A 20,611-nucleotide genomic window follows, 5' to 3' on the forward strand; every position below is an offset into this window, starting at 1 on the left:
TGTTTTGATTTAACTTGTTTGCAAATGAATCACGTTTGTGCAAAGATAAAATGGAACAACTATAACTGAATTAGTTAATTCCTATTTAATTGATTGTATTGAATTGATTTCCTTCGTATGCCCACTAATTTTTATTATCTGTCTCATGCGAGAATTATTTTCTTTTGTTTCTTTTTTTATTTTATATTTAATTATTTGGAGTTCTCTTTCCATGGTGATTATTTGTTATATTCTATTAAACTAAGAAACAATTCTTATGAAAATAATGTAAATGTTTCCTAGAGTAATTTAATAAAGATATAAATATATTAAAACTATTTATTTTTTATACATTGACATACAACTAAACATATTGTAATATTACTCGGTTGACTTTACTATTTTATTTTTACTGATTTATGTAAAAGAAACAAATTACTAAAACACATCTAATTTATTTACAATTTATTTGTATAAGTCCAAAAAACGCTCCCCATTAACTTTCACGCCCTTAAACTGACTTCTTAATTCCAAAAAACCTCTTTTTGTACAATACTCAATCATCTCGATTGTTCCTGAATGAATAGAACACAAAAGAATTCTCCAAAATACAAATATTTACAACTTATTGAACGAAAAAAGAACATATCGATTAATCTCGAAAAAGGTTCATGTTTACAATATAAAACAGGTAATAAAAAGTTTGTACACGTCGAATTACAATATATAGGCCGGAATCTTCGGCGGTCCGATATGGTCTAAGAACGTCACAAAATATTTAACATACCTTCCAATAAAAAAAATCACACGTTTGTTTCAACTAAATTGTTTTATTCTTATTATTACAATAAAACACTATATAATACAGTATAATGTTCTAAATATATTTATATATTTAGGTATAAAAATAATTATATTTATATTATATAAAGAATATAACATCTTTCCGAAGTTCCGTTTTTAAAAAAGATTTATTTAACACACAAGTAGTTACAAATATGTCTTTGCAATAAAATGGTAGAATCTAGACTGAATAGTGAATACTGAATAGAATTATAATTTTAACTAAGAAAGAAATATGTTTTGATAACAGTAGGAAACGTATGATGTCTGAATCAGCGTTCTTCAGTTCATGGACTTGGATCATTATCCTATTACAGCTTAATGACAGAAAACGTGTCATTAACTTATATGTAGTTATTATCTATCAATAGTCTTAATAATTTCTGTCGGTAATTATGTACTAAGTCGAAGTATAACATCATCTGCCTAAAAAGAAAAAGGCCTTGAATAAACCAGCTAGTCCAACTGTCAAAAATAATTTACCAAAAATAAATCAGTGAATGTATTTTTAATTAATATTATAAGGAATTATATTTTTATTAAAAGGCACAAACCTATCAATATACGTATAATACAAAAGATAAATCAAAACAATCTGCAATAAAAATTGTAACAGTTTTACTACGTTTTTATATAAGTACTTCGGCTGTTCTTTGTCTATCGATTTTAAATATACTTCCCGACTAGCTAGAGTTCTGAAATTTTCATAATAGCTTAGAACTCAATGACAATGCAATATTCAACAGCTTTTACATGTATGCATTTGCAATTTTAAGCCATTTTAAATTTTATATGATAAAATTAGTTTTCACTTTTCTTAAAAGATGGCGCTACTAGTTTTCTCAAAAGATGCCGTTACTTTCTATGTTATGTAAAATTTTTGTATTCAAATTTGTAAATAGCTAATGAATATTTAAAATTGCCTCGCTAGTTTGTTTACATAAAAATTCTCAAACGTAAATATTTTATTAAAATTAAAAATTCTAAAGTTCTTGTGTCAGAAGGTGCAGTTTAAATATATAAAAGTGATTAGTGAAAATGTAGTGTTCAGGAGCAGAAAAAGAAGGTAAGAAATATAGCTTACATCCATTGTTGAGCCCGTGAATTTATGAAATATTTTGTTTTCCATACATTTTCAAATATGGCGACAAGAAAACATTGTAAGCGCGATAAAATTGTTTTATTAGCATTTCGGAAACATGTTTGTTTAATTTTGACCAGTAATAAAACACAGATGGTCGCGTTCACCAGATGCAAACGTTGGCAATCAGTTTGCGCTTGACAACAATCATGTTTGGAAAGCGACCGCCATTTTTGCAAGCATAAAATATTTATGCTGAACTTTGCAAACGTGTTGACTATTGAAAAAATATGGCGGGAATTTAAATTGTATATTATAGAATATATTTATAATGGTTCTATATATAAAATAACGGCTACTGAAGACATTCAGCTACGTTAAAATCTATGAAATCCATTTTGTTTTTTCTTTTAATAAAAAAAATAATTTCAAAAACTTATTTATTGAGAAAATTTATTTTAGGTTAGGTACATTCAAACCAAACAAGCAAAATGTCAAATTTTAACCTAAACAACCAACCGTTCAGCTCGCTGTTAACAAGTTTAAGAATCAAAGCGCAAACAGTTGTGAACGTGTTTGCATCTGGTGAACGCAGTCATGGACTCGCGTGAGCGACAGTTGCCGCGCCAAATTCAAATTTGAAAATCACCGTTAAAGTATTTCATATATTTTTATTTCTTCAACAAATTAATTTTGAATAACTTTTTTTATATTGTGTCCTATAAATAACAAAAACGTGGTATAAAAAGTTATTTTTTATAAAAGTGTAATTAGGTTATATCAATTTTAATTAAAATGTACTAAATTACAACAGGAGTTTATACTTCGATATTAAAGTTTTTTAACAGTTTTGAGTATCTAGGATTGGTATCACAGAGTAATGGGGAAATAGATGGAGGTGCATGCAGTAGAACTAGGGTTGGATCGATCAAGTGGAAGGAAGCTAGTGGTGTGTTGTGTGACAGGAAATTTTCAATGAAGCTGATGGGAAAATTCTATAAAAGTCATAAGACCGGCTATGATGAACGGAACTGAAGGTTGGGCAGTTAGAGGAACAACGGATACATGTGACGGAAATGAGAATGCTTAGATGGATGAGTGGAGTGAGTAACAAAATAGGATAAAATTAGAAATGAGTAGGGGAAGTTTAGGGGTGGCACCAATAATTTACGCCAAAATGAGGAAGCATAGGTTAAGATGCTTTGGTCATGTTCAACGTCGAGACGTTAATCACCCAATATGAAGAATTTCTGAAATGCGGGTTCCTGCAAGGAATAGGCGAGGAAAACCGAAAGAGACCTGGGGAGACGCTTAAGCGGGACATGTCGTCGGTAAATGGTATTGATGATTCTATGACCCAAGATGAGAATGGTGAAGTCTGGACTGAAACGATGTAAAGCGGCCGTTTCACATAGTAGTTCACTGTTATCCCAGCGGCTTTTAGCGGTGGGGATATATCTACTGCGATGGGTTTTACTGCTACGTACTGATTCACTACCCGTATGTCCAAATGAAACAGTCATTTTTTAAAGAGGGCACCGAATAAAAAAAAATTGTAGATGGTGTAACTACTTATTTATTACTATTGAACAAAAAAATATTATTGAAAAAAAGTAGCCTAGGTGGCGAAACGAATATACAGTAAAAAAAGATGTTGGATGAAAACACCGTTATTAAACAGACCTAGATTTGACATGGAAAATAATTTATTAACAGAATCATTAAAACCATGGCACTGTTGGACAGTAAATATCATATGTGCTCATTCCTGTTCGGTGGCTATCATGAATTTTCTTCTTTTTTTTTAGTAGATACGTTGCTCTTATGGATGATATCTTCTTTTTTATGGTTTCTTCATCTATACCCACCTTCTCCGCAATTTTTTCAATTGATTCCTTTCTCTTAAATTAATAAAAACATTTTTGTCGTCCCAGAACGTAATGTGTTTTACAGATTTCGCCATTTTTATTCTATAAATGTTACTGCGATAGCAAAACTAGAATTTTGTACTTATCGCAGTAATTCTTGTAACAATTTACTGCGACCGAAGTGGTATGATTCACAACGAAGAAAAGGTATCAGTCAAACCACGCCTACCCAACAGTCACTGTGATAAAAGTGAACGGCTACTATATGAAGCAGCCGCTTAAGAAACAGTTCTTTTCGAACCGGAACGTCGTTCCGGTCCATTTTCAACCACTGTGTATATTCGTATATACAGGGTGCGGTATTAGTGCAAGGAAGTCCAATTACTCGTTTGTCGCAAGAGATACGAATCAAAATTTAGGTAAAAGTTGGAACATAGATAGGACCATAATTTAAAAATATTTTCAAATATAAAGGGCCACTCGGATTGACATGGTGAAACAAACTTATCTTTTTTTAATGGAACGTCCTGTATATTTTTTCTTTGTTTTCTTTCTTGAAATATAAGGTTTTGAAATGTTATACGAGGTAGTTAAAAGATAACTCCCTAATAGCACAAGGACGTCCAATGGACGTCCATTGGACGTCCTTCACGGACTTTAGGGACGTCCTTTGGACGTCCGTTTTCGTCCGAGGAACGTCCTTTATACGTCCTATTTTGGTCCAAATGTCGCGCTACCGAACGTCCATTGGACGTCCATCTAAGGTCCGAGGGGACGTATATTGGAACTTAATCGGACGCAAATTGGACCTTAATCGGACGTCCTAGGGGACGTAAATTGGACCTTAATCGGACGTAAATTGGACCTTAATCGGACATAAATTGGACCTTAATCGGACGTCCTAGGGGACGTAAATTGGACCTTAATCGGACGTAAATTGGACCTTATCGGACGTAAATTGGACCTTAATCGGACATAAATTGGACCTTAATAGGACGTAAATTTGACCTTAATCGGACGTAAATTGGACCTTAATCGGACGTAAATTGGACCTTAATCGGACGTAAATTGGACCTTAATCGGACGTAAATTGGACTTTAATCGGACGTAAATGGGACCTTAAGCGGACGTAAATTGTACCTTAATCGGACGTAAATTGGACCTTAATCGGACGTCCTAGGGGACGTGAATTGGACCTTAATCGGACGTCCTAGGGGACGTGAATTGGACCTTAACAGGACGTCCAATTTTGGTCCAAAGGCCAAGTTGTTAAACGTCCAATGGAGGTCCACCTAACGTCGGAGGGGACGTTCGGTGGACGTCATTTGGGCATTCATAGGATGTCCCAGTTTGGTCCAATGTCTTGCTGCTGAACATCCATCTAACGTCCTGGAAGGTCATTCGGTGGACGTCTAGCGACGATATTTAGACCTGTGGAGAATGTATTGTGGGAAATAAAAAATATATTTTTTAAGGAACTTATATTTCATCTTATATCAAATTACAATTATTGGATATTACAGTATTTACATTAAATTACAATACACTTCTCCAAGAAATTAACGCACCACCTTAAATATGGGGTATATTTGATGTCTCGTATTTCCTAAACCTGTTGTCCCATCTAAGTGATGTTTTTATAATATTATAGCCTAGGCTATAGGTTACCTCCTTAAGCTTGTCATGCTGTAATATATGTATATTATATCATATCGCTCTCTATAGTAATGTGATATAATATATATTACAGTATAGCTCCCTGTGCATGACAAGCATAAGGAGGTAACATATTCTAGGGCCTAGGCTAGAATATTATAAAAAAAATCACTTAGATGCAACAACAGGTTTAGGAAATTCGAGACATCAAAAATGCCCAATTTTTAAGGTGGTGCGTAATGGGCTGTATATACAGGGTGTAACAAAAATACAGGTCATAAATTAAATCACATTATTCTGGGACCAAAAATAGTTCAAATGAACCTAACTTACCTTGTACAAATATGCACATAAAAAGTTACAGCCCTTTGAAATTACAAAATGAAAATGGATTTTTTCGATTATATCGAAAACTATTAGCGATTTTTTATTGAAAATGGACATGTGACATGTGGCATTATTATGGCAGGAATATCTTAAAGAAAAATTATGGTGAAATTTGTGCACCCCATAAAAATTTTATGGGGGTTTTGATCCCTTAAATCCTCCCAAACTTTTGTGTATGTTCCAATTCAATTTTATTATTGTGGTACCATTAGTTAAATTCAATATTTTTGTTTCTTAGTATTTTTCAGATAAGGCAGTTTTTATCGAGTTGCGACTTCTTTTTTAATATGTCCACGTAAAAATTTTATGGGGGTTTTGTTCCTTTAAACCCCCCAAATGTTGTATGTTCCAATTAAACTATTACTGAGGTACCATTAGTTAAACAGAGTGTTTTCAAAACTTTTTTGCCTCTTTGTATTTTTTCGATAAGGCACGTTTTATCGAGTCTGGCTTCTTTTTTAATATGGTTCAAAATATACCTAAAAATGTAAAGCATAAATAAGTTTGCATATTATTACCAAGTCTCCATAATCGTACTTAACCATATACAAATATGTGGTGGATTTGACAAATATTCACAATATTTCGATAAAAATTGACTTTTCGAAAAAGCAATAAGAGGCAAAAAAGTTTTTAAAACGTTGTTTAAATGGTAGGTACTACAATAATAATTAAATTGAAACGTGCACAAAAGCACATTGTTTTCGATACATTGGAAAAAATCACTTTTCATTTTGTAACTTCAAATGAGTGATAAAGGCACAGAGACTTAGATCACGAGGTCACATTGAAAGGATGCCAAAAACGAGGACTCCGAAAAGGGTACTAAACTACACTATAGCTTCAAGAAAGAGAAGAGGAAGACCGGAAAATAGATGGAAGCAAGAGGTCGAAAAAGATTTGGAAAGAATGGTGTTACAGAGTCAGAAAAGAAAAATGAATAAGAGGAAGGAATGGAGAAAAATCACATATCAAGCCAGAGAAGATCTCAGTACATAAAGAAACGTGAAAATGAAGAAAAAACAAACTTTTCAAGCCATGGGCCTCTAAGGCCCTTGGTGCTATTAATATATAACTTCAAAGGGCTGTAACTTTTCTTTTGTGCACATTTGTACTAAGGTAAGTTAGGTCCAATCAAACTATTTTTGGTCCCAGGATATGTGATTAAATTTATGACCTGTATTTTTGTTACACCCTGTATATATATAAAGGTTATATTTGGTTCTTGGGACATCAAAGTATATTTTTTAGACATTCCCTGGATATAGTCACTGATGTGACATACCTCCGATTTGTTTTTTCATGAGTTTTGTAAGAGAGACTAAAAACTTTTTTATGGTTACCTCCTGTTTTCATATATTTTTTGACATGTTTTGTAGTAAATTCAACTATCTATTTACTACAAGACATGTCAAAATTTACATGTGAAAGCAGGAGATGATCCTAAAAATGGTTTTTCGTCTCCTACAAAATTCATGAAAAATCAGATAGGAGAATTTGTACATTACAATTCTCTGATGTTTGGGAAAAAGGGCTTAAGTCAGAAATGCACATCGATAATGTTTTGATGATTTCTGGACCAGAAAAATCGGCTCTTTTTATTGGTACATACAGTTTACGTCTACAACAGTTTTTTGCTGGTCCAGAAATCATCAAAACATTAGCAATGTGCAATTCTGCCTTACGCCCTTTTTGCCAAACATAAAAAAAGCAATCTGGTCATAACTGACCAATGAGCAATTTTAATTTAACCTAAATTACTAATGTTTCTTAAAATGAAGAGCTTACCCGATAGCGTCTCTTATCTAATCTAACAAGATCGTGCACTATTCTAACATACACAGCCACATCACGCACTATGCTCTGCTTTTCACTATCACCTATCACTCAAACTAGTTCAAAAGGCTTTGTCCTCTTCAATCTTCTAGTTTGCCCAGTAGTATCGAGGAGGATTTCCTCAATATTCTTGTACTTATTTAAGTTGTTTGTCGGGATTCCTGCTATCTTCTTGATGATTATATCCAGGTTCCATTCCTAGGTATTAATATTTGTTTATAAAGTAATAACTTATTATGCATGGACAATGTTGTTTCTTCCAATTAGCCAATACACTTTTTATATCTTTATTTTGGTTATATCTGGTTTTTTGTAGACCACTTTCAGCTGATTCTAAAAAAAATTAAAATGAACGGTAATTTTTCTATTCTTTATAATTAAAAATCAAAATATTTACAGGTAATACATGCATAAATGATTCGTTTCATAAAGAAAATTGAAAACGGATTTTATAATACTTACATAATTGTTTAAGAGATACAGCCATAGCCAAAACTAGCATACTAAACAGTACAGTTGAGTACAGCAAAAAAAGCCACTAATTTCCATTTTTCACCCCCTTATCGATGCATTTTTTTCCAATCAAAATTTTTACTAAATTTTTAGGTTATCTTATGATGAAAATGAAATAATTGATGACTTGATGACCAATGACCACGCGACGCTACATAGATACTCGCGCGGCAAATTTGAAAATGAACGCAAATTGAATAGTAAATGGCCTCTCTTTAGAGTATGGAAAATTTTACCCCTCCAGGAGGACATTGTACTCTTTTCATAGAATATCTTGTGGTAACTTTCCAGCCATAATTTAATCAGATGTTCACGGAATAGAACTTTGATAGTAGAATTCCTGGAATGTTTTGTTGTTAGGGGAAACTTTTATTTTATTTATTCTTGAATATTTCCTGTTGTTAAACATTGTAACCAATAATTTACAAATAAGATTTTCATTACATTACATGAAATCAAAACATGTTTTGGATATTAAACTATATAGTTTTATAATTGTAATAATTTAATATACAATTTTGAATTAAGATTTAATCTTTCGATCTAATCGATTTAAACTACAGTAAAACTTGTGTTACCGGCCCCCTGCCAACACCGGCCACCTGTACTAACGGCCAGTTTAAAAATTCCCCACACTAATTACAGTAAAACCTGTCAGTAACGGCCGCTAAAAATGAAAAAGCTATTGGCCGATATAGAAAGGTGACCGGTATTGCCAGTTTTTGTAGTCTAGATATAATTGGTTTGGGGAATTTTTAAACTGGCCGTTAGTACAGGTGGCCAGTAACACAGGTTGTACTGTATATCTAGGATACAAAAACTGGCAATAACGACCACTTTTCTATATCGGCCAATAGTTCTTTCATTTTAGTGGCCGTTAGTGACAGGTTTGACTGTATTTCATTAACGTAAAGTTAACGCAAGTTAATATTTTATTGAATTATTTTGCTATTTGATCTCGTAATTGGTATAATGTGTCCAATATAAGCGTTCATAAAACGTCCGTATTTCGTCCAGTATGGACGTCCAAAGTCGGACGTCCAAAGGACGTCCATATTTATTCCGTCCGAAGGACGTCCATATTTATTCCTTCCGAAGGACGTCCAACATGGGACGTCCGTTTATAGTCCATGGACGTTAGGACCAAAAATGGACCTATTTTGGACGTCCAAATGACGTCGTGTGCTATTAGGGAATTGTCCGTATTTCGTCCAGTATATATACGTCCATATTTGTTCCATCCGAAGGACGTCCAACGTCGGACGTCCATTTTTATTCCGTCCGAAGAATGTCCAACGTCGGACGTCCAAAGGACGTCCATATTTATTCCTTCCGAAGGACGTCCAACGTCGGACGTCCATATTTATTCCTTCCGAAGGACGTCCAACGTAGGACGTCCAAAGGACGTCCATTTTTATTCCGTCCGAAGGACGTCCAACGTCGGACGTCCAAAGGACGTCCATATTTATTCCTTCCGAAGGACGTCCAACGTCGGACGTCCAAAGGACGTCCATTTTTATTCCGTCCGAAGGACGTCCAACGTCGGACGTCCAAAGGACGTCCATATTTATTCCTTCCGAAGGACGTCCAACATGGGACGTCCAAAGGACGTCCATTTATAGTCCATGGACGTTAGGACCAAAAATGGACCTATTTTGGACGTCCATTGGACGTCGTGTGCTATTAGGGACTACGTTTTTTTATTAATTTCGTAACAAAATTCACAACCTGTAACGTGTTCAAGTGATTTTTAATATAGTGTATTGTTAAAAATTATTAGTTTAGCGAAATGTTTAATTTTGATATACAGGATTGGTTGAAAATCGGAACGAGTATTTTCTGAGTTTTCCTAAAGGGAACACCCTGTATTTTAGTACTGTAATGAAATACTATTTTATGGTACTTTATTATTTCTTAAGCATTCCATATACCTAATTGTTTGAATTTGTGACTTATTCGTGGTTCTTTAAGCCAATCATTAATTGAAACAACAATTACGTAAAATGTATTCGGTTGGCCGTCATAGCCCAGTAAATGAACAGAAAATACGACGATACCGTGTAATTTTAGGGGTCAACTCCGAATTACATGAAAATTTGGCTTTAGGTTCTACTTACCGTCCACTTCAAAGTTGAACTTGTGCCGTTGGTTGCTTTTACTTTCACCCCTTCTCGGAGGTGAAAAAACGCTCGTTTTTTCGGCTGAAATGGATAAATTAAAAAAATCAATAAAAAAAGTCCGGAAATGGATAAATTTATTAATTCTAAACAACTTTCGAGTTTTTTAAGTATCTAAGTTAATACTTTTCGAGTTATTTGCGATTGAAAATTTTTCGACAAAAAAAACACGTTTTTAGAGAGTTTTTCGCAAATAACTCAAATACTAAGTACTTGATCGAAAAAAATATTCTTAGCAAGAATGTAATAACATGGAAACAAACGAAAAAGCTGTATATTCGTGAAATCTATAGACCCAGCACAAGTCAAGTTGTAGCTCATGAAAAATACGTTTTTATTCGTCAAATTCCAAATCGAATATTTCAACGTGAAATAACCCAAAAATGAAGCACTTTTAGAGAAAAATCCATTAAAACTTTTTTAAAGTGTTTAAAAAATGCTTTATTTTTGGTTTTTATAAAATTTTCTAGTAACAAAACTAAGTGAGTTACGCTCAAAATTAAGTTGGCAACCTTTTTTAGTTAAAAAATCGTGATAAATATTTCCCTGTTTAGCACCCCAAATGAAATTAATCGTTACCGCTTTACAAACAATTTACTTTTCTCATGAATTTTTTGTATATCTATAAGTTTCACCGGTTTAAAGTGCTTATTTTTGAAAGGGTTATAGTTTAAAGAGATTGAACGAGTCACTATGCAAACTTTAAACTGCCATATCTTAACCAAATTTTGTCTTACAGAAAAAACAAAATGAAAGTATCATATTTATAAAAGCAAAACCTACACTTTTTACTGTTTGAGATTTGTCGTATCACTAATACTTTTAAAGTTATTTTGAAAAAAGAGCACTTTTCCAAAATTTTTAGAAAAATTTTTTTTTACTATAAAACCAACGTTCTTCAAAAATAAGCGCTTCGAACCGGTCAAACTTGCAGATCGTATAAACAGTACACATATAAAAATTTTATATTATTTAATAAAAGGTAAAGCGGTAACGATTAATTTTATTTAGGGTGCTAAATAGGGGGAGATTTTCACGATTTTTTTAACCAAAAAAAGGGGCCAACTTTATTTTGAGCGTAACTCGTTTAGCTTTGTAGCTAGAAACTTTTATAAAAAAAATAAAAATTAAGCCTTTTTTAAACACTTTAAAAAAATTTCATAAGTTTTTCCCAAAAATTGCTTAATTTTTTGGTTATTTCACGTTAAAATATTCTATTTGGAATTAGACGAATAAGAAACGAAAGAAATGAATAGAAGAGTAACCAAATTTTCAAACCAGTATCATCAAGAACCATATACATAAAAATAGAGTTAGAAGAAGAAGAATGTCATATAATACAGGTATATGCACCGGTAGAAGAAACAGAGCATGAAAAAACAGAACTATTCTATGATGAGATACAGAAACTTATTGATGAGATACAAGAGGAAAGCAAAAACATCATTTTACTAGGAGACTGGAATGCACGAATAGGAAATGATGAAAATATGGCATTAGGCTGCTTGGGAAGGTACGGAGAAGAGACGATAAATAGAAATGGTAGAAGAATAAGTTTCTGCCAAATAAATGACCTGTTAATAGGTAATTCTTTCTGGTATCAACCGAGAAACGAAAAATATACATACGTAGCAGAAGAAAGAAATGCGAGAAGCATAATTGACTACATAGTATATCCTCGAGACGCAGAACTAACGATACAAAATATAAAAACAGAGAACGAAGCCGAACTCGGTACCCAACACAGACTAGTGACAGCAGAGATAAACATGAAACTAATGGAAATAATAGAGAGTCCTCAATATACAAGAATAGCAATACATAAGATGAAAAATATGGAAATGAGGAAGTTATACCAAAGAGAGACAGATAAAATACTGGAACAGTATGAAAACAATGAGGAAATATGGAATATGGAAGAGAGATGGAAAAAATTGAGGACACGTTATGGAACACTGCAAAACAAGTATGTGGAATAAGAAAGAATGGTAAGAATAATAAAAGAACTGGATGGTGGAATAACGAAATAAAGCAAGCTGTAAAAAAGAAGAAAGAACTGTGGAAGCGATACATAAACACAAATGAAGAGCAAGACAGAGACGAATACAGAAGACAGAGAAATATAGTGAAAGAACTAGTAAAAGATGCGAAGAAGAAGAGCTGGAAGGAATTCGGTGAAGAATTAAACGAAGGGTTTGGGAATAACAATAAACAGTTTTGGAATAAAATAAGAAGCATGAAAGGAACAAAAAGGAAACAAATAAGAGGAATTAGAAATGAGCGAAATGAATTGAAAACAAACATACAAGACATACTAACCATATGGAATATGCACTATAAAGAAAAATTCGAGGCAAGTAACCAACAAGACGAGGAGAGAGGACAGCAGGTAAGAAAAGTGGATAGAGACAATCGAGTAGATGAAATTCATATCAAAGATATTGAAGGATTGGCAAGAATAAAGATTGGAAAAGCGGGAGGTGCCGATGACATAGATCAGGAGATGATGAAGTACGTGGGAGAACGAGGCAAGCTTTGGCTACTGGAAATAATGGGGGAAGCATGGAGAACAGAAAAGATACCGGAAGACTGGGAAGAAAATTTATTGATACCAATACACAAGAAAGGAGACGAAGCGGAATGTGATAACTATAGGGCTATATGCTTATCATCAGTGGCATATAAAGTCTACACCGGGATAATAGAAAGGAAGCTCAGGAAAGAACTGGAAGGAAAACTAGAAGAAGAACAAGCGGCTTCTAGGAAGGAAAGAGGAACAACAGATAATATATACATACTGAGAAATATAATTGAAAAGAAAAACGAAATAGGAGAAGACTTATATATTACATTTATAGATATTAAAGCTGCTTTTGATCCTATAAATAGAGAAGTAATATGGTCAGTAATGGAAGATCTGCAAATCCCGCAAAAGATAGTAAGCGTGGTAAAAAGTACATATAGAAACAAGGCAATTACAGTCAATAATAGGGTACCTACAGGAATTTAGTACCAGTGAGAATGGAGGGATTACTATATGCAGATGACTTAGTAATAATAGCAGACAATAAAGAGAAAATGCAAAAATTAATCAATATATAGGTGGAGGAAATAGAAAATTTGAAAATGGAGGTAAATGTAAAGAAAACGAAGACCATGATAGTAACCCAAAAGAAAGGGGAAGAAATAAACCAAACGATATTTAGGTGCAAAAACGAAATAATAAAAACAGTCTCGACGTTTGAATACCTTGGAGTAATAATATCAGAGGATGGAAAGATAGATCAAGAAATCTCATACAGAGCGAAAAAAGCAAATAAGATCTACTATGCACTAAATAAAACAATATTTGGAAAGGAAGAAATAGATAAAGAAATAAAACTGAAGGTATACAATGCAATCTATGTGCCAACTTTAATATATGCAAGTGAGACATGGGTAAACAATGCAAAAATAGATAGTACAATAAACGCAGCGGAGATGAAGCAGCTAAGAAAAATAGCAGGAAAAACGAAATTGGACAGAATAAGAAATGAAGATATTAGACAAAGACTGAAACAGGAATCGATAATAACCAAGATACAAAAAAGAAAATTAAAATAGTATGGACACATTAACAGAATGGACCAGGGAAGACTACCAAAGCAAGTGATGGTATCGAAAAGATATGGTAAAAGGAAAGGGAGGCCAAGGAAGAGATGGATCGATCAGATTATAGAAATTGGACAGGAAAAAGGAAAAACACATCAACAAATGAAAGAGTTAGCAAAGGACCGCAAGAAATGGAAGAGATGGATAGAAGATGAATAAAACCTCCGACGCCCCTGAGGGGCATAAGGAGTTTCGAGAAAGAAGAAGAATTAAGCCTTTTTTAAAAACTTTAAAAAATTTTCATAAGTTTTTCCCAAAAATTGCTTAATTTTTTGGTTACTTCACGTTAAAATATTCTATTTGGAATTAGACGAATAAGAACGTTTTTTTTTTCATGAGCTACAACTTGGCTTGTGCTGGGTCTATAGACTTCACGAATACACAGCTTTTTTCTTTTGCTTCCATGCTAATTTTTAATTGCAAATAACTCAAAAAGTATTGACTTACATAGAAACTCTATAGAGCGAAAGTTACTTAGAATTAGCATTGATTAATAAGTACATAGATACCTCACCTTTAGGTAAAACCGAATTCAGTGTTAAACTCCGCCCACTTACACCTCTTTGCCCCTCCAGTCTAAGTACTAACTGGCTGGACGGTGGCGACATTTATTGAAATTTTTGCCAAGATTGAAAAATAAATTTGAGTCGCTTGGCTGGCGTAATAGACAACGATATAAGGGTAGTATTCAGCATTTTAACAAATAATTTTAACGCGATTGTAATCTCTATTTTGGAATTCCGATTTTACTTCAGATAAAACGCTAAAAATTGATTAATAAAAATAGTGAAGAGGTTTCTTAAAAATTATTTAATTATTAATACACTACAAAAAAACAACAAAATAGAAAATACATAATAAAATTAGCAGTGATAATTCACATGTAAATTATTTTTTGCAATTTGTAAAAGAATGATATTTTCAGAACTAATGCGAAATAAACTATTTGAAGTTGATATACAGAATTTCTTTCCAGATCTAACCCATTCACCCCAGGTAAAATATTGCAAAACCTCCGAATTTTAAAGAATCCATTGGATTGGCATGAAATTTGGTATACATATATACTGATAAAATGACAGGGAATTTCCAACATATAAATAGGTGAGGGCAATCTGCCTAGGAACAATATGTAAAAGCTGATAAACGGACAGGATTAGAAAGTTTAAAACATCACTAATTAGATCATATTTCAAAACAAAGTAAATAAGTATATTTGAATGTTAATTCTTTTCAAACTAAGATAGTAAAATTAAAATTTTAGGAAAAAAAGATATTTATTATTTCTTGTTCTCAAGAAGTACTTTCATTATTGACAATATCGAAACATTTTATTATTAAAAGTCGAGAACAATTAAAAACCACGTTCATGTTTATATGAAAGTACTTTAAAAATGAAGGTATATTACTCTTGAGAAGAATTAATATTTTTTAACAAACTTGGTATACGACTCATAATATTTGACATCTGATTCTTTCATTTTGAGTTTTAGGACGTGCAAGTTTTTATCAATAATACATTTTTCCCTAAACTGAATAAAAAAGTTTCCATATGATTCCAATGTTTTAAGACATACTGATATTGTTTTCCTGATATTATAAAATACTTGTTAATATCTACTGTGTATATAAACTAAAGCTAATAGTGTAGTTTAACATTCAGTTGAGTCCACGATTATTTACCCGTGCGTCATTAATACCTGACGAGATAAAACACATACTTTTGATCTAGCATCATTCTCTTCCACGCATGAAACTAAAGACAAACCAGCTACCGCCTGTTATTAAGTAAAAACACGTTTTTTATGAACGCACTAGACTAACTCTATTGCGCACAATAGAGAAAAAATTTTCTAGAGGATTTTGGTTCAGAAAAGATGTTAAAAGATATGACACATTATATTATTTTTGAAGTTCCTCCCACAAACATAAAACTGAGAAAATGGTCCACTGAAAGCCGTGTAGACAGTGAATATTATTTCTCTCTTTTTTATTTTCAAAAACTTAAATTTTTTTAAAATATTCTAAACCTGCTTTTAAGTTTTCAGTTGACTTGCTTAAAGTTGACATTGGCTTTCTGTTTGGATTACTATCACTACAATATTTGCTGTTAAGACCATCAAAAATATTATTTATAATTTTCAAAAATTCGGTAGTCAGAGAAGCCGTTTTGGTGTGTAACTGCCCTACAGACGTTGCTGTTGATATTGCTGAGGCAATTGAGTTGGAAAAAATTTGTGCTGCTAATTTTACACGCATTTTTTGAAAATTATTAGGGTTTATATGAACGTTTGTCATTTTCACCATGCATCGTGCTCTCACACTGGTTCTATCGATGTTGTATGTGTATTCAATATCTTGCCACAATATTTGTTTAGAATCGGCAAAAAACGTCAACTTTTTGTTAAGAAAATTATTTCTTAGACTTTTTAATAAGTGGGGTGTATCGAACACAGTGAAAATCCTCTGATTTCCTATTTCTATTGCAGGCTGATCCTTACATGCGCCTAACAGCTTAAATAAAGCTCTATTATTAGATGCTTGATCACACAACACTTTTGGTATATACCCAATATTTTGTAATTTTGAAACAACTTCAACTACAATGTTTTTTAAGTTGTCGCTATGTATTGGACCACCTGTAGCAAGCCGCGTAGCCTTATGTAGCAAGCTGCGCATCATGAAAACCAGACTTGTGTTGGCAAGTTTGTTTGTTCTGTTCTTCCTAAAGCACCTAAATCTTGAAACCCTTCTACAATGTCATCTAATTTATTGTACTCCAATTGTTTTTTCAAAGAAATTTCATCAAACATTAACACACAAATTTTTTTCCACTCATCCACTGTCTCTACTTTTTTCTTCAACTTGTCAATTAAGGAAATGTTTAAACCAGTTATTAATTTTATGACACGCAACCAAGTTTGAATTGTTTTTAGTGAAGGTAAGATAAAGTTAAGAGATCTAATTAAAAATGTTTAACAACTAGAAGACTTATAATAAATGGCCAGAGCTAAATCCTTTTCATTGTGACTACATTGTGAACGAGTTTTGCGTGAAAACTGCATATTAACAAAAGTGTGCACGTATATGCTTTTATTTTCTAACAGTACCTCTATCATGAATTTGGTTGCCGATTTTCTGTTTTTTGTTGTTCTTCTACAACGCTGACTGTTCTTCTGACGGCACTTCTTCTTTAAAGCATTTACTTGATACTCCAATTTTTTTACCTTCTCCGTCAATTCAGTTTCAAGTTTTGTGGGCAAATTAATATCAAAACTGGAAATATTACTGAGACTACTACTTGATCTCTTAGACGATGGAGTTGACCTAACCATACAATCGCCACTTGTAGATTTTTTACGTTTCGTACCGCAATAAACGTATGTAGAGCATAATACTGGTGGGGTATCGCCTAAAATAGGTAATCATTGAAATGTATGTGTAATAATTTTAATTAAAGCAAAACAAGCATCTCCGTTATTTTTGGAGCGATACTAACAACGCATTTATATTTAAAAAAAATCTCTTTTGATTTAATTGTATAAAAAATATATAAATCACTCAATATCAACTGATTTTATATAAAATATATTTTAATAGTATTATTCTCATTGACAAAGCGCATTAGGCAAACATAAAAATATTTCCAAAGTTGAGTACTCACCTAAATCAGTTGCTAACTGTGCAAATTTTAGAGGAACAGCATTTTTCCTTGATAACTTTGTTTGGCCACTTTGGTAAATATGTTCCACTGCATAATGATGCTGGCAAATTACCCTCTGTTTCAGGTCACTGATATCCATCAATATAATATCAATATTTCCGCAGTTTTTTTGCCAAATTTTTGTGCGCTCTACTAGTCCGTTCTTTAACGGTAAAATATTGCAAAACCTCTAAATTTTAAAGAACCGCTTGGATTGACATGAAATTTGGCATACACATAGCTAACAAGTCAAAGAAAAAAAGTGATATTGTGCCGATATGTGCTTTTGCCCTGGGGGTGGTTTTCACCCCCTCTTATGGGTGAAAAAATATTCGTCCAAAAAAGTCAGGAAATGGATAAACTGGCTAATTTTAAGTAACTTTTGTTCTATAGAGTTTTTTCACTAAGACAATACTTTTCGAGTTATTTGGCAGTGACTATGTTCATTTTTTCAACAAAATAACCACGCTTTTAGACGGTTTTTCGCAAATAACTCAAATAGTAAGTATTTTGTCGAAAAAACATTCTTAGCAAAAATATAGCCTGTAAAAAATTTTAAAAAGTGGTGTATATATCACGTCTCTACACCTAGTAGAAGCAGAGTTATAGCTAATGAAAAATAGGTTCATATTCGTCAAATTCCAAATGAAATATTTTAACGTGAAATAACCAAAAATGAAGCACATTTCGGGGAAAACTCATTACAACTTATTTAAAGTGTTTAAAAATCTTCATTTTTGTTTTATAAAAAAAAAAATTCTAGCATCAAAATTAAACAAGTTACGCTCAAAATAAAGTTAGTCCCTTTTGGTTTTGGTAAAAAAATCGAGAAAATCACCCCCTAATTAGCATCTTAAATGAACTTAATCGTTACGACTTCACAAGTTTCTTGACTTGTGTATATATTGTTTATATGATCTGTAAATTTCATCGGTTCAAAGTCCTTATTATTGAAAGGGCTGTAGTTAAAAGGGGTTGAACGAGTCACTGATCACGAATGTATGCAAATTTAGAAACACCAAATCTTAATCAAGACTATTTTTGATTTTCGAGGTTTTTGGTATCTCTAACAATTTTGTAAGTTATTTGGAAAAAAAGCATATTTTTCAAAATTTAAATTTTTAAAAATTTTACTTTACAGATCATATAAACACAACATAAGTAAAATAATTTTTGGGGCGGTGACGATTAATTTCATTTAAGTTGCTAATTAGGGGGTGGTCCTCCCGATTTTTTTTTGCAAAAACACAAGGGACTAACTTTATTTTGAGCGTAACTTGCTTAAAGTTAATGTTAGAAACTTTTTGTAAAAATAAAAATAAAGCTTTTTTTAAACACTTTAAAAAAGTTATAATGGGTTTTCCCCAAAAAGTGCTTAATTTTTTGGATATTTCTCGTCGAAATATTCTATTTGAAATTTGGTGAATATGAATCTATTTTTCATTGGCTATAACTCTGGTTCTACGAGATCCAGAGACCTAACGCGTACATTTTTTTTTTATTTTTTTATAGGCTATATTTTTGCTAAGAACGTTTTTTTCGACAAAATACTTATAAGTCTGGATCCCCCGTATGAAAATAAAGTTGATTAATAGCAAGCTGAAAATTTGTTAATAGCTTAAGGGTGTCGAGTCGGACAAACTTTGATATATGGGAACACTGGCACAGGGACAGTTTTAATTGTGGAACAGCTTAAAAATTTAGAACGGTCAGACCACGAAAACGGCACATTTATTTTGTCCGACAGAACAGACTTAAACTCTCCGAACAGAGATTAAACTCTCATGCAAAAATCAGACTGCTATTTATCACCTGTCATAATTCTCTAATAGAACTAATAGAATAATAAAGCTCTATAGAACAAAAGTTACTTAAAATTAGTCAGTTTACCCATTTCCGGACTTATTTTGGACATATATTTTTTCACCCAAAAGAGGGGGTGAAAGTCACCCCCAGGGAAAAAGCACACATCGGCACAATATCACTTTTTCTCTTTGACATGTAAGCTATACGTATGCCAAATTTCATGTCAATCCAAGCGGTTCTTTAAAATTTAGACCAAAAACCGTGAAAGAATGGACTATACGTCTTTCAGGGGAAATTTAAAGAAAGATATATTATTATTTGTTCCATCGTTTCTTTCAAAACATCCCGCGTAAACACACTTATGCGTTACAGAGGCCATTTTATCTAAAATGTGAATCCTTTTTTTTTAATTTTGCTATAACTTGTCACAACACTTGTCACAGATAATACACCTATAGGGTAAGTTCGGCCCTGACACTACTCCTACCTCCTCGCAAGTCAGAGAGGGAATGAGAAATCTCGATACGGTTTTCGAGTAGCGCCATCTAGTTGTTGATACGTCTTTCGGTTACCAAGAGGTGAGCTATCTAGAGGAATATTTATAATCAATGGAATTAGTCAATTTATCCATTTTCGGACTTACTTTAAATGCGCATTTTTTCACCCCCGAGAAGGGGTGAATGTTACCCCCCAAGTAAAAGCAACTAGGCACAAATTCAACTTTGAAGTGGAGGGTAAGTAGAACCTAAATCCAAATTTTCATGCAATTCGGAGATGACCCTGAAAATTACACTCCAAAACGGTTATTTACTGGGCTATCAAAATCAAAAGTAATTTTTCGAAAAAAAATACATACCAACTCAAAGAACAAATGATGCACTTGAAACAACATTTGATGATACGGACTCATATCCGCTTCTGGATATATAAAATGTAGATGTAGGTGATCTACAGTAGTATATGGTGGACAATGGAATCCTATTCTGGAGTCTTTACTATTGCCATTTTTTAGTTCTAGGACTCTTTTACCAACTTCCAGCATTCTTTCCACTAATAAATAAGAATATATTGAATGAATAACAGAATTTCATATAAATGATAAGTAATTTAA

General features: G+C 32.7%; 1 protein-coding gene across 3 annotated transcripts in view; it reads right to left on the reverse strand.

Annotated features, from left to right (window-relative positions):
- Positions 1–789: 789 nt before the first annotated feature.
- Positions 790–20,611, reverse strand: part of LOC114325951 (adenosine 5'-monophosphoramidase HINT3) — a 31,355-nt gene continuing 11,533 nt past the window's right edge. For 2 of the 3 annotated variants that reach the window (XM_050647277.1, XM_050647276.1), the window contains 3 exons: positions 20,357–20,550; positions 10,281–10,364; positions 790–1,248 (listed from right to left, as the gene is read on the reverse strand). In XM_050647277.1, coding sequence (XP_050503234.1) covers positions 1,216–1,248; positions 10,281–10,364; positions 20,357–20,550 — 311 coding nt within the window. In that variant the 3' untranslated portion in view covers positions 790–1,215. The remainder of the gene's footprint in view (positions 1,249–10,280; positions 10,365–20,356; positions 20,551–20,611) is intronic. The other variant, XM_028274107.2, reaches the window with a different exon arrangement.

The sequence above is a fragment of the Diabrotica virgifera genome, chromosome 3, assembly GCF_917563875.1.
Source record: "Diabrotica virgifera virgifera chromosome 3, PGI_DIABVI_V3a".
NCBI lineage: Eukaryota > Metazoa > Arthropoda > Insecta > Coleoptera > Chrysomelidae > Diabrotica > Diabrotica virgifera.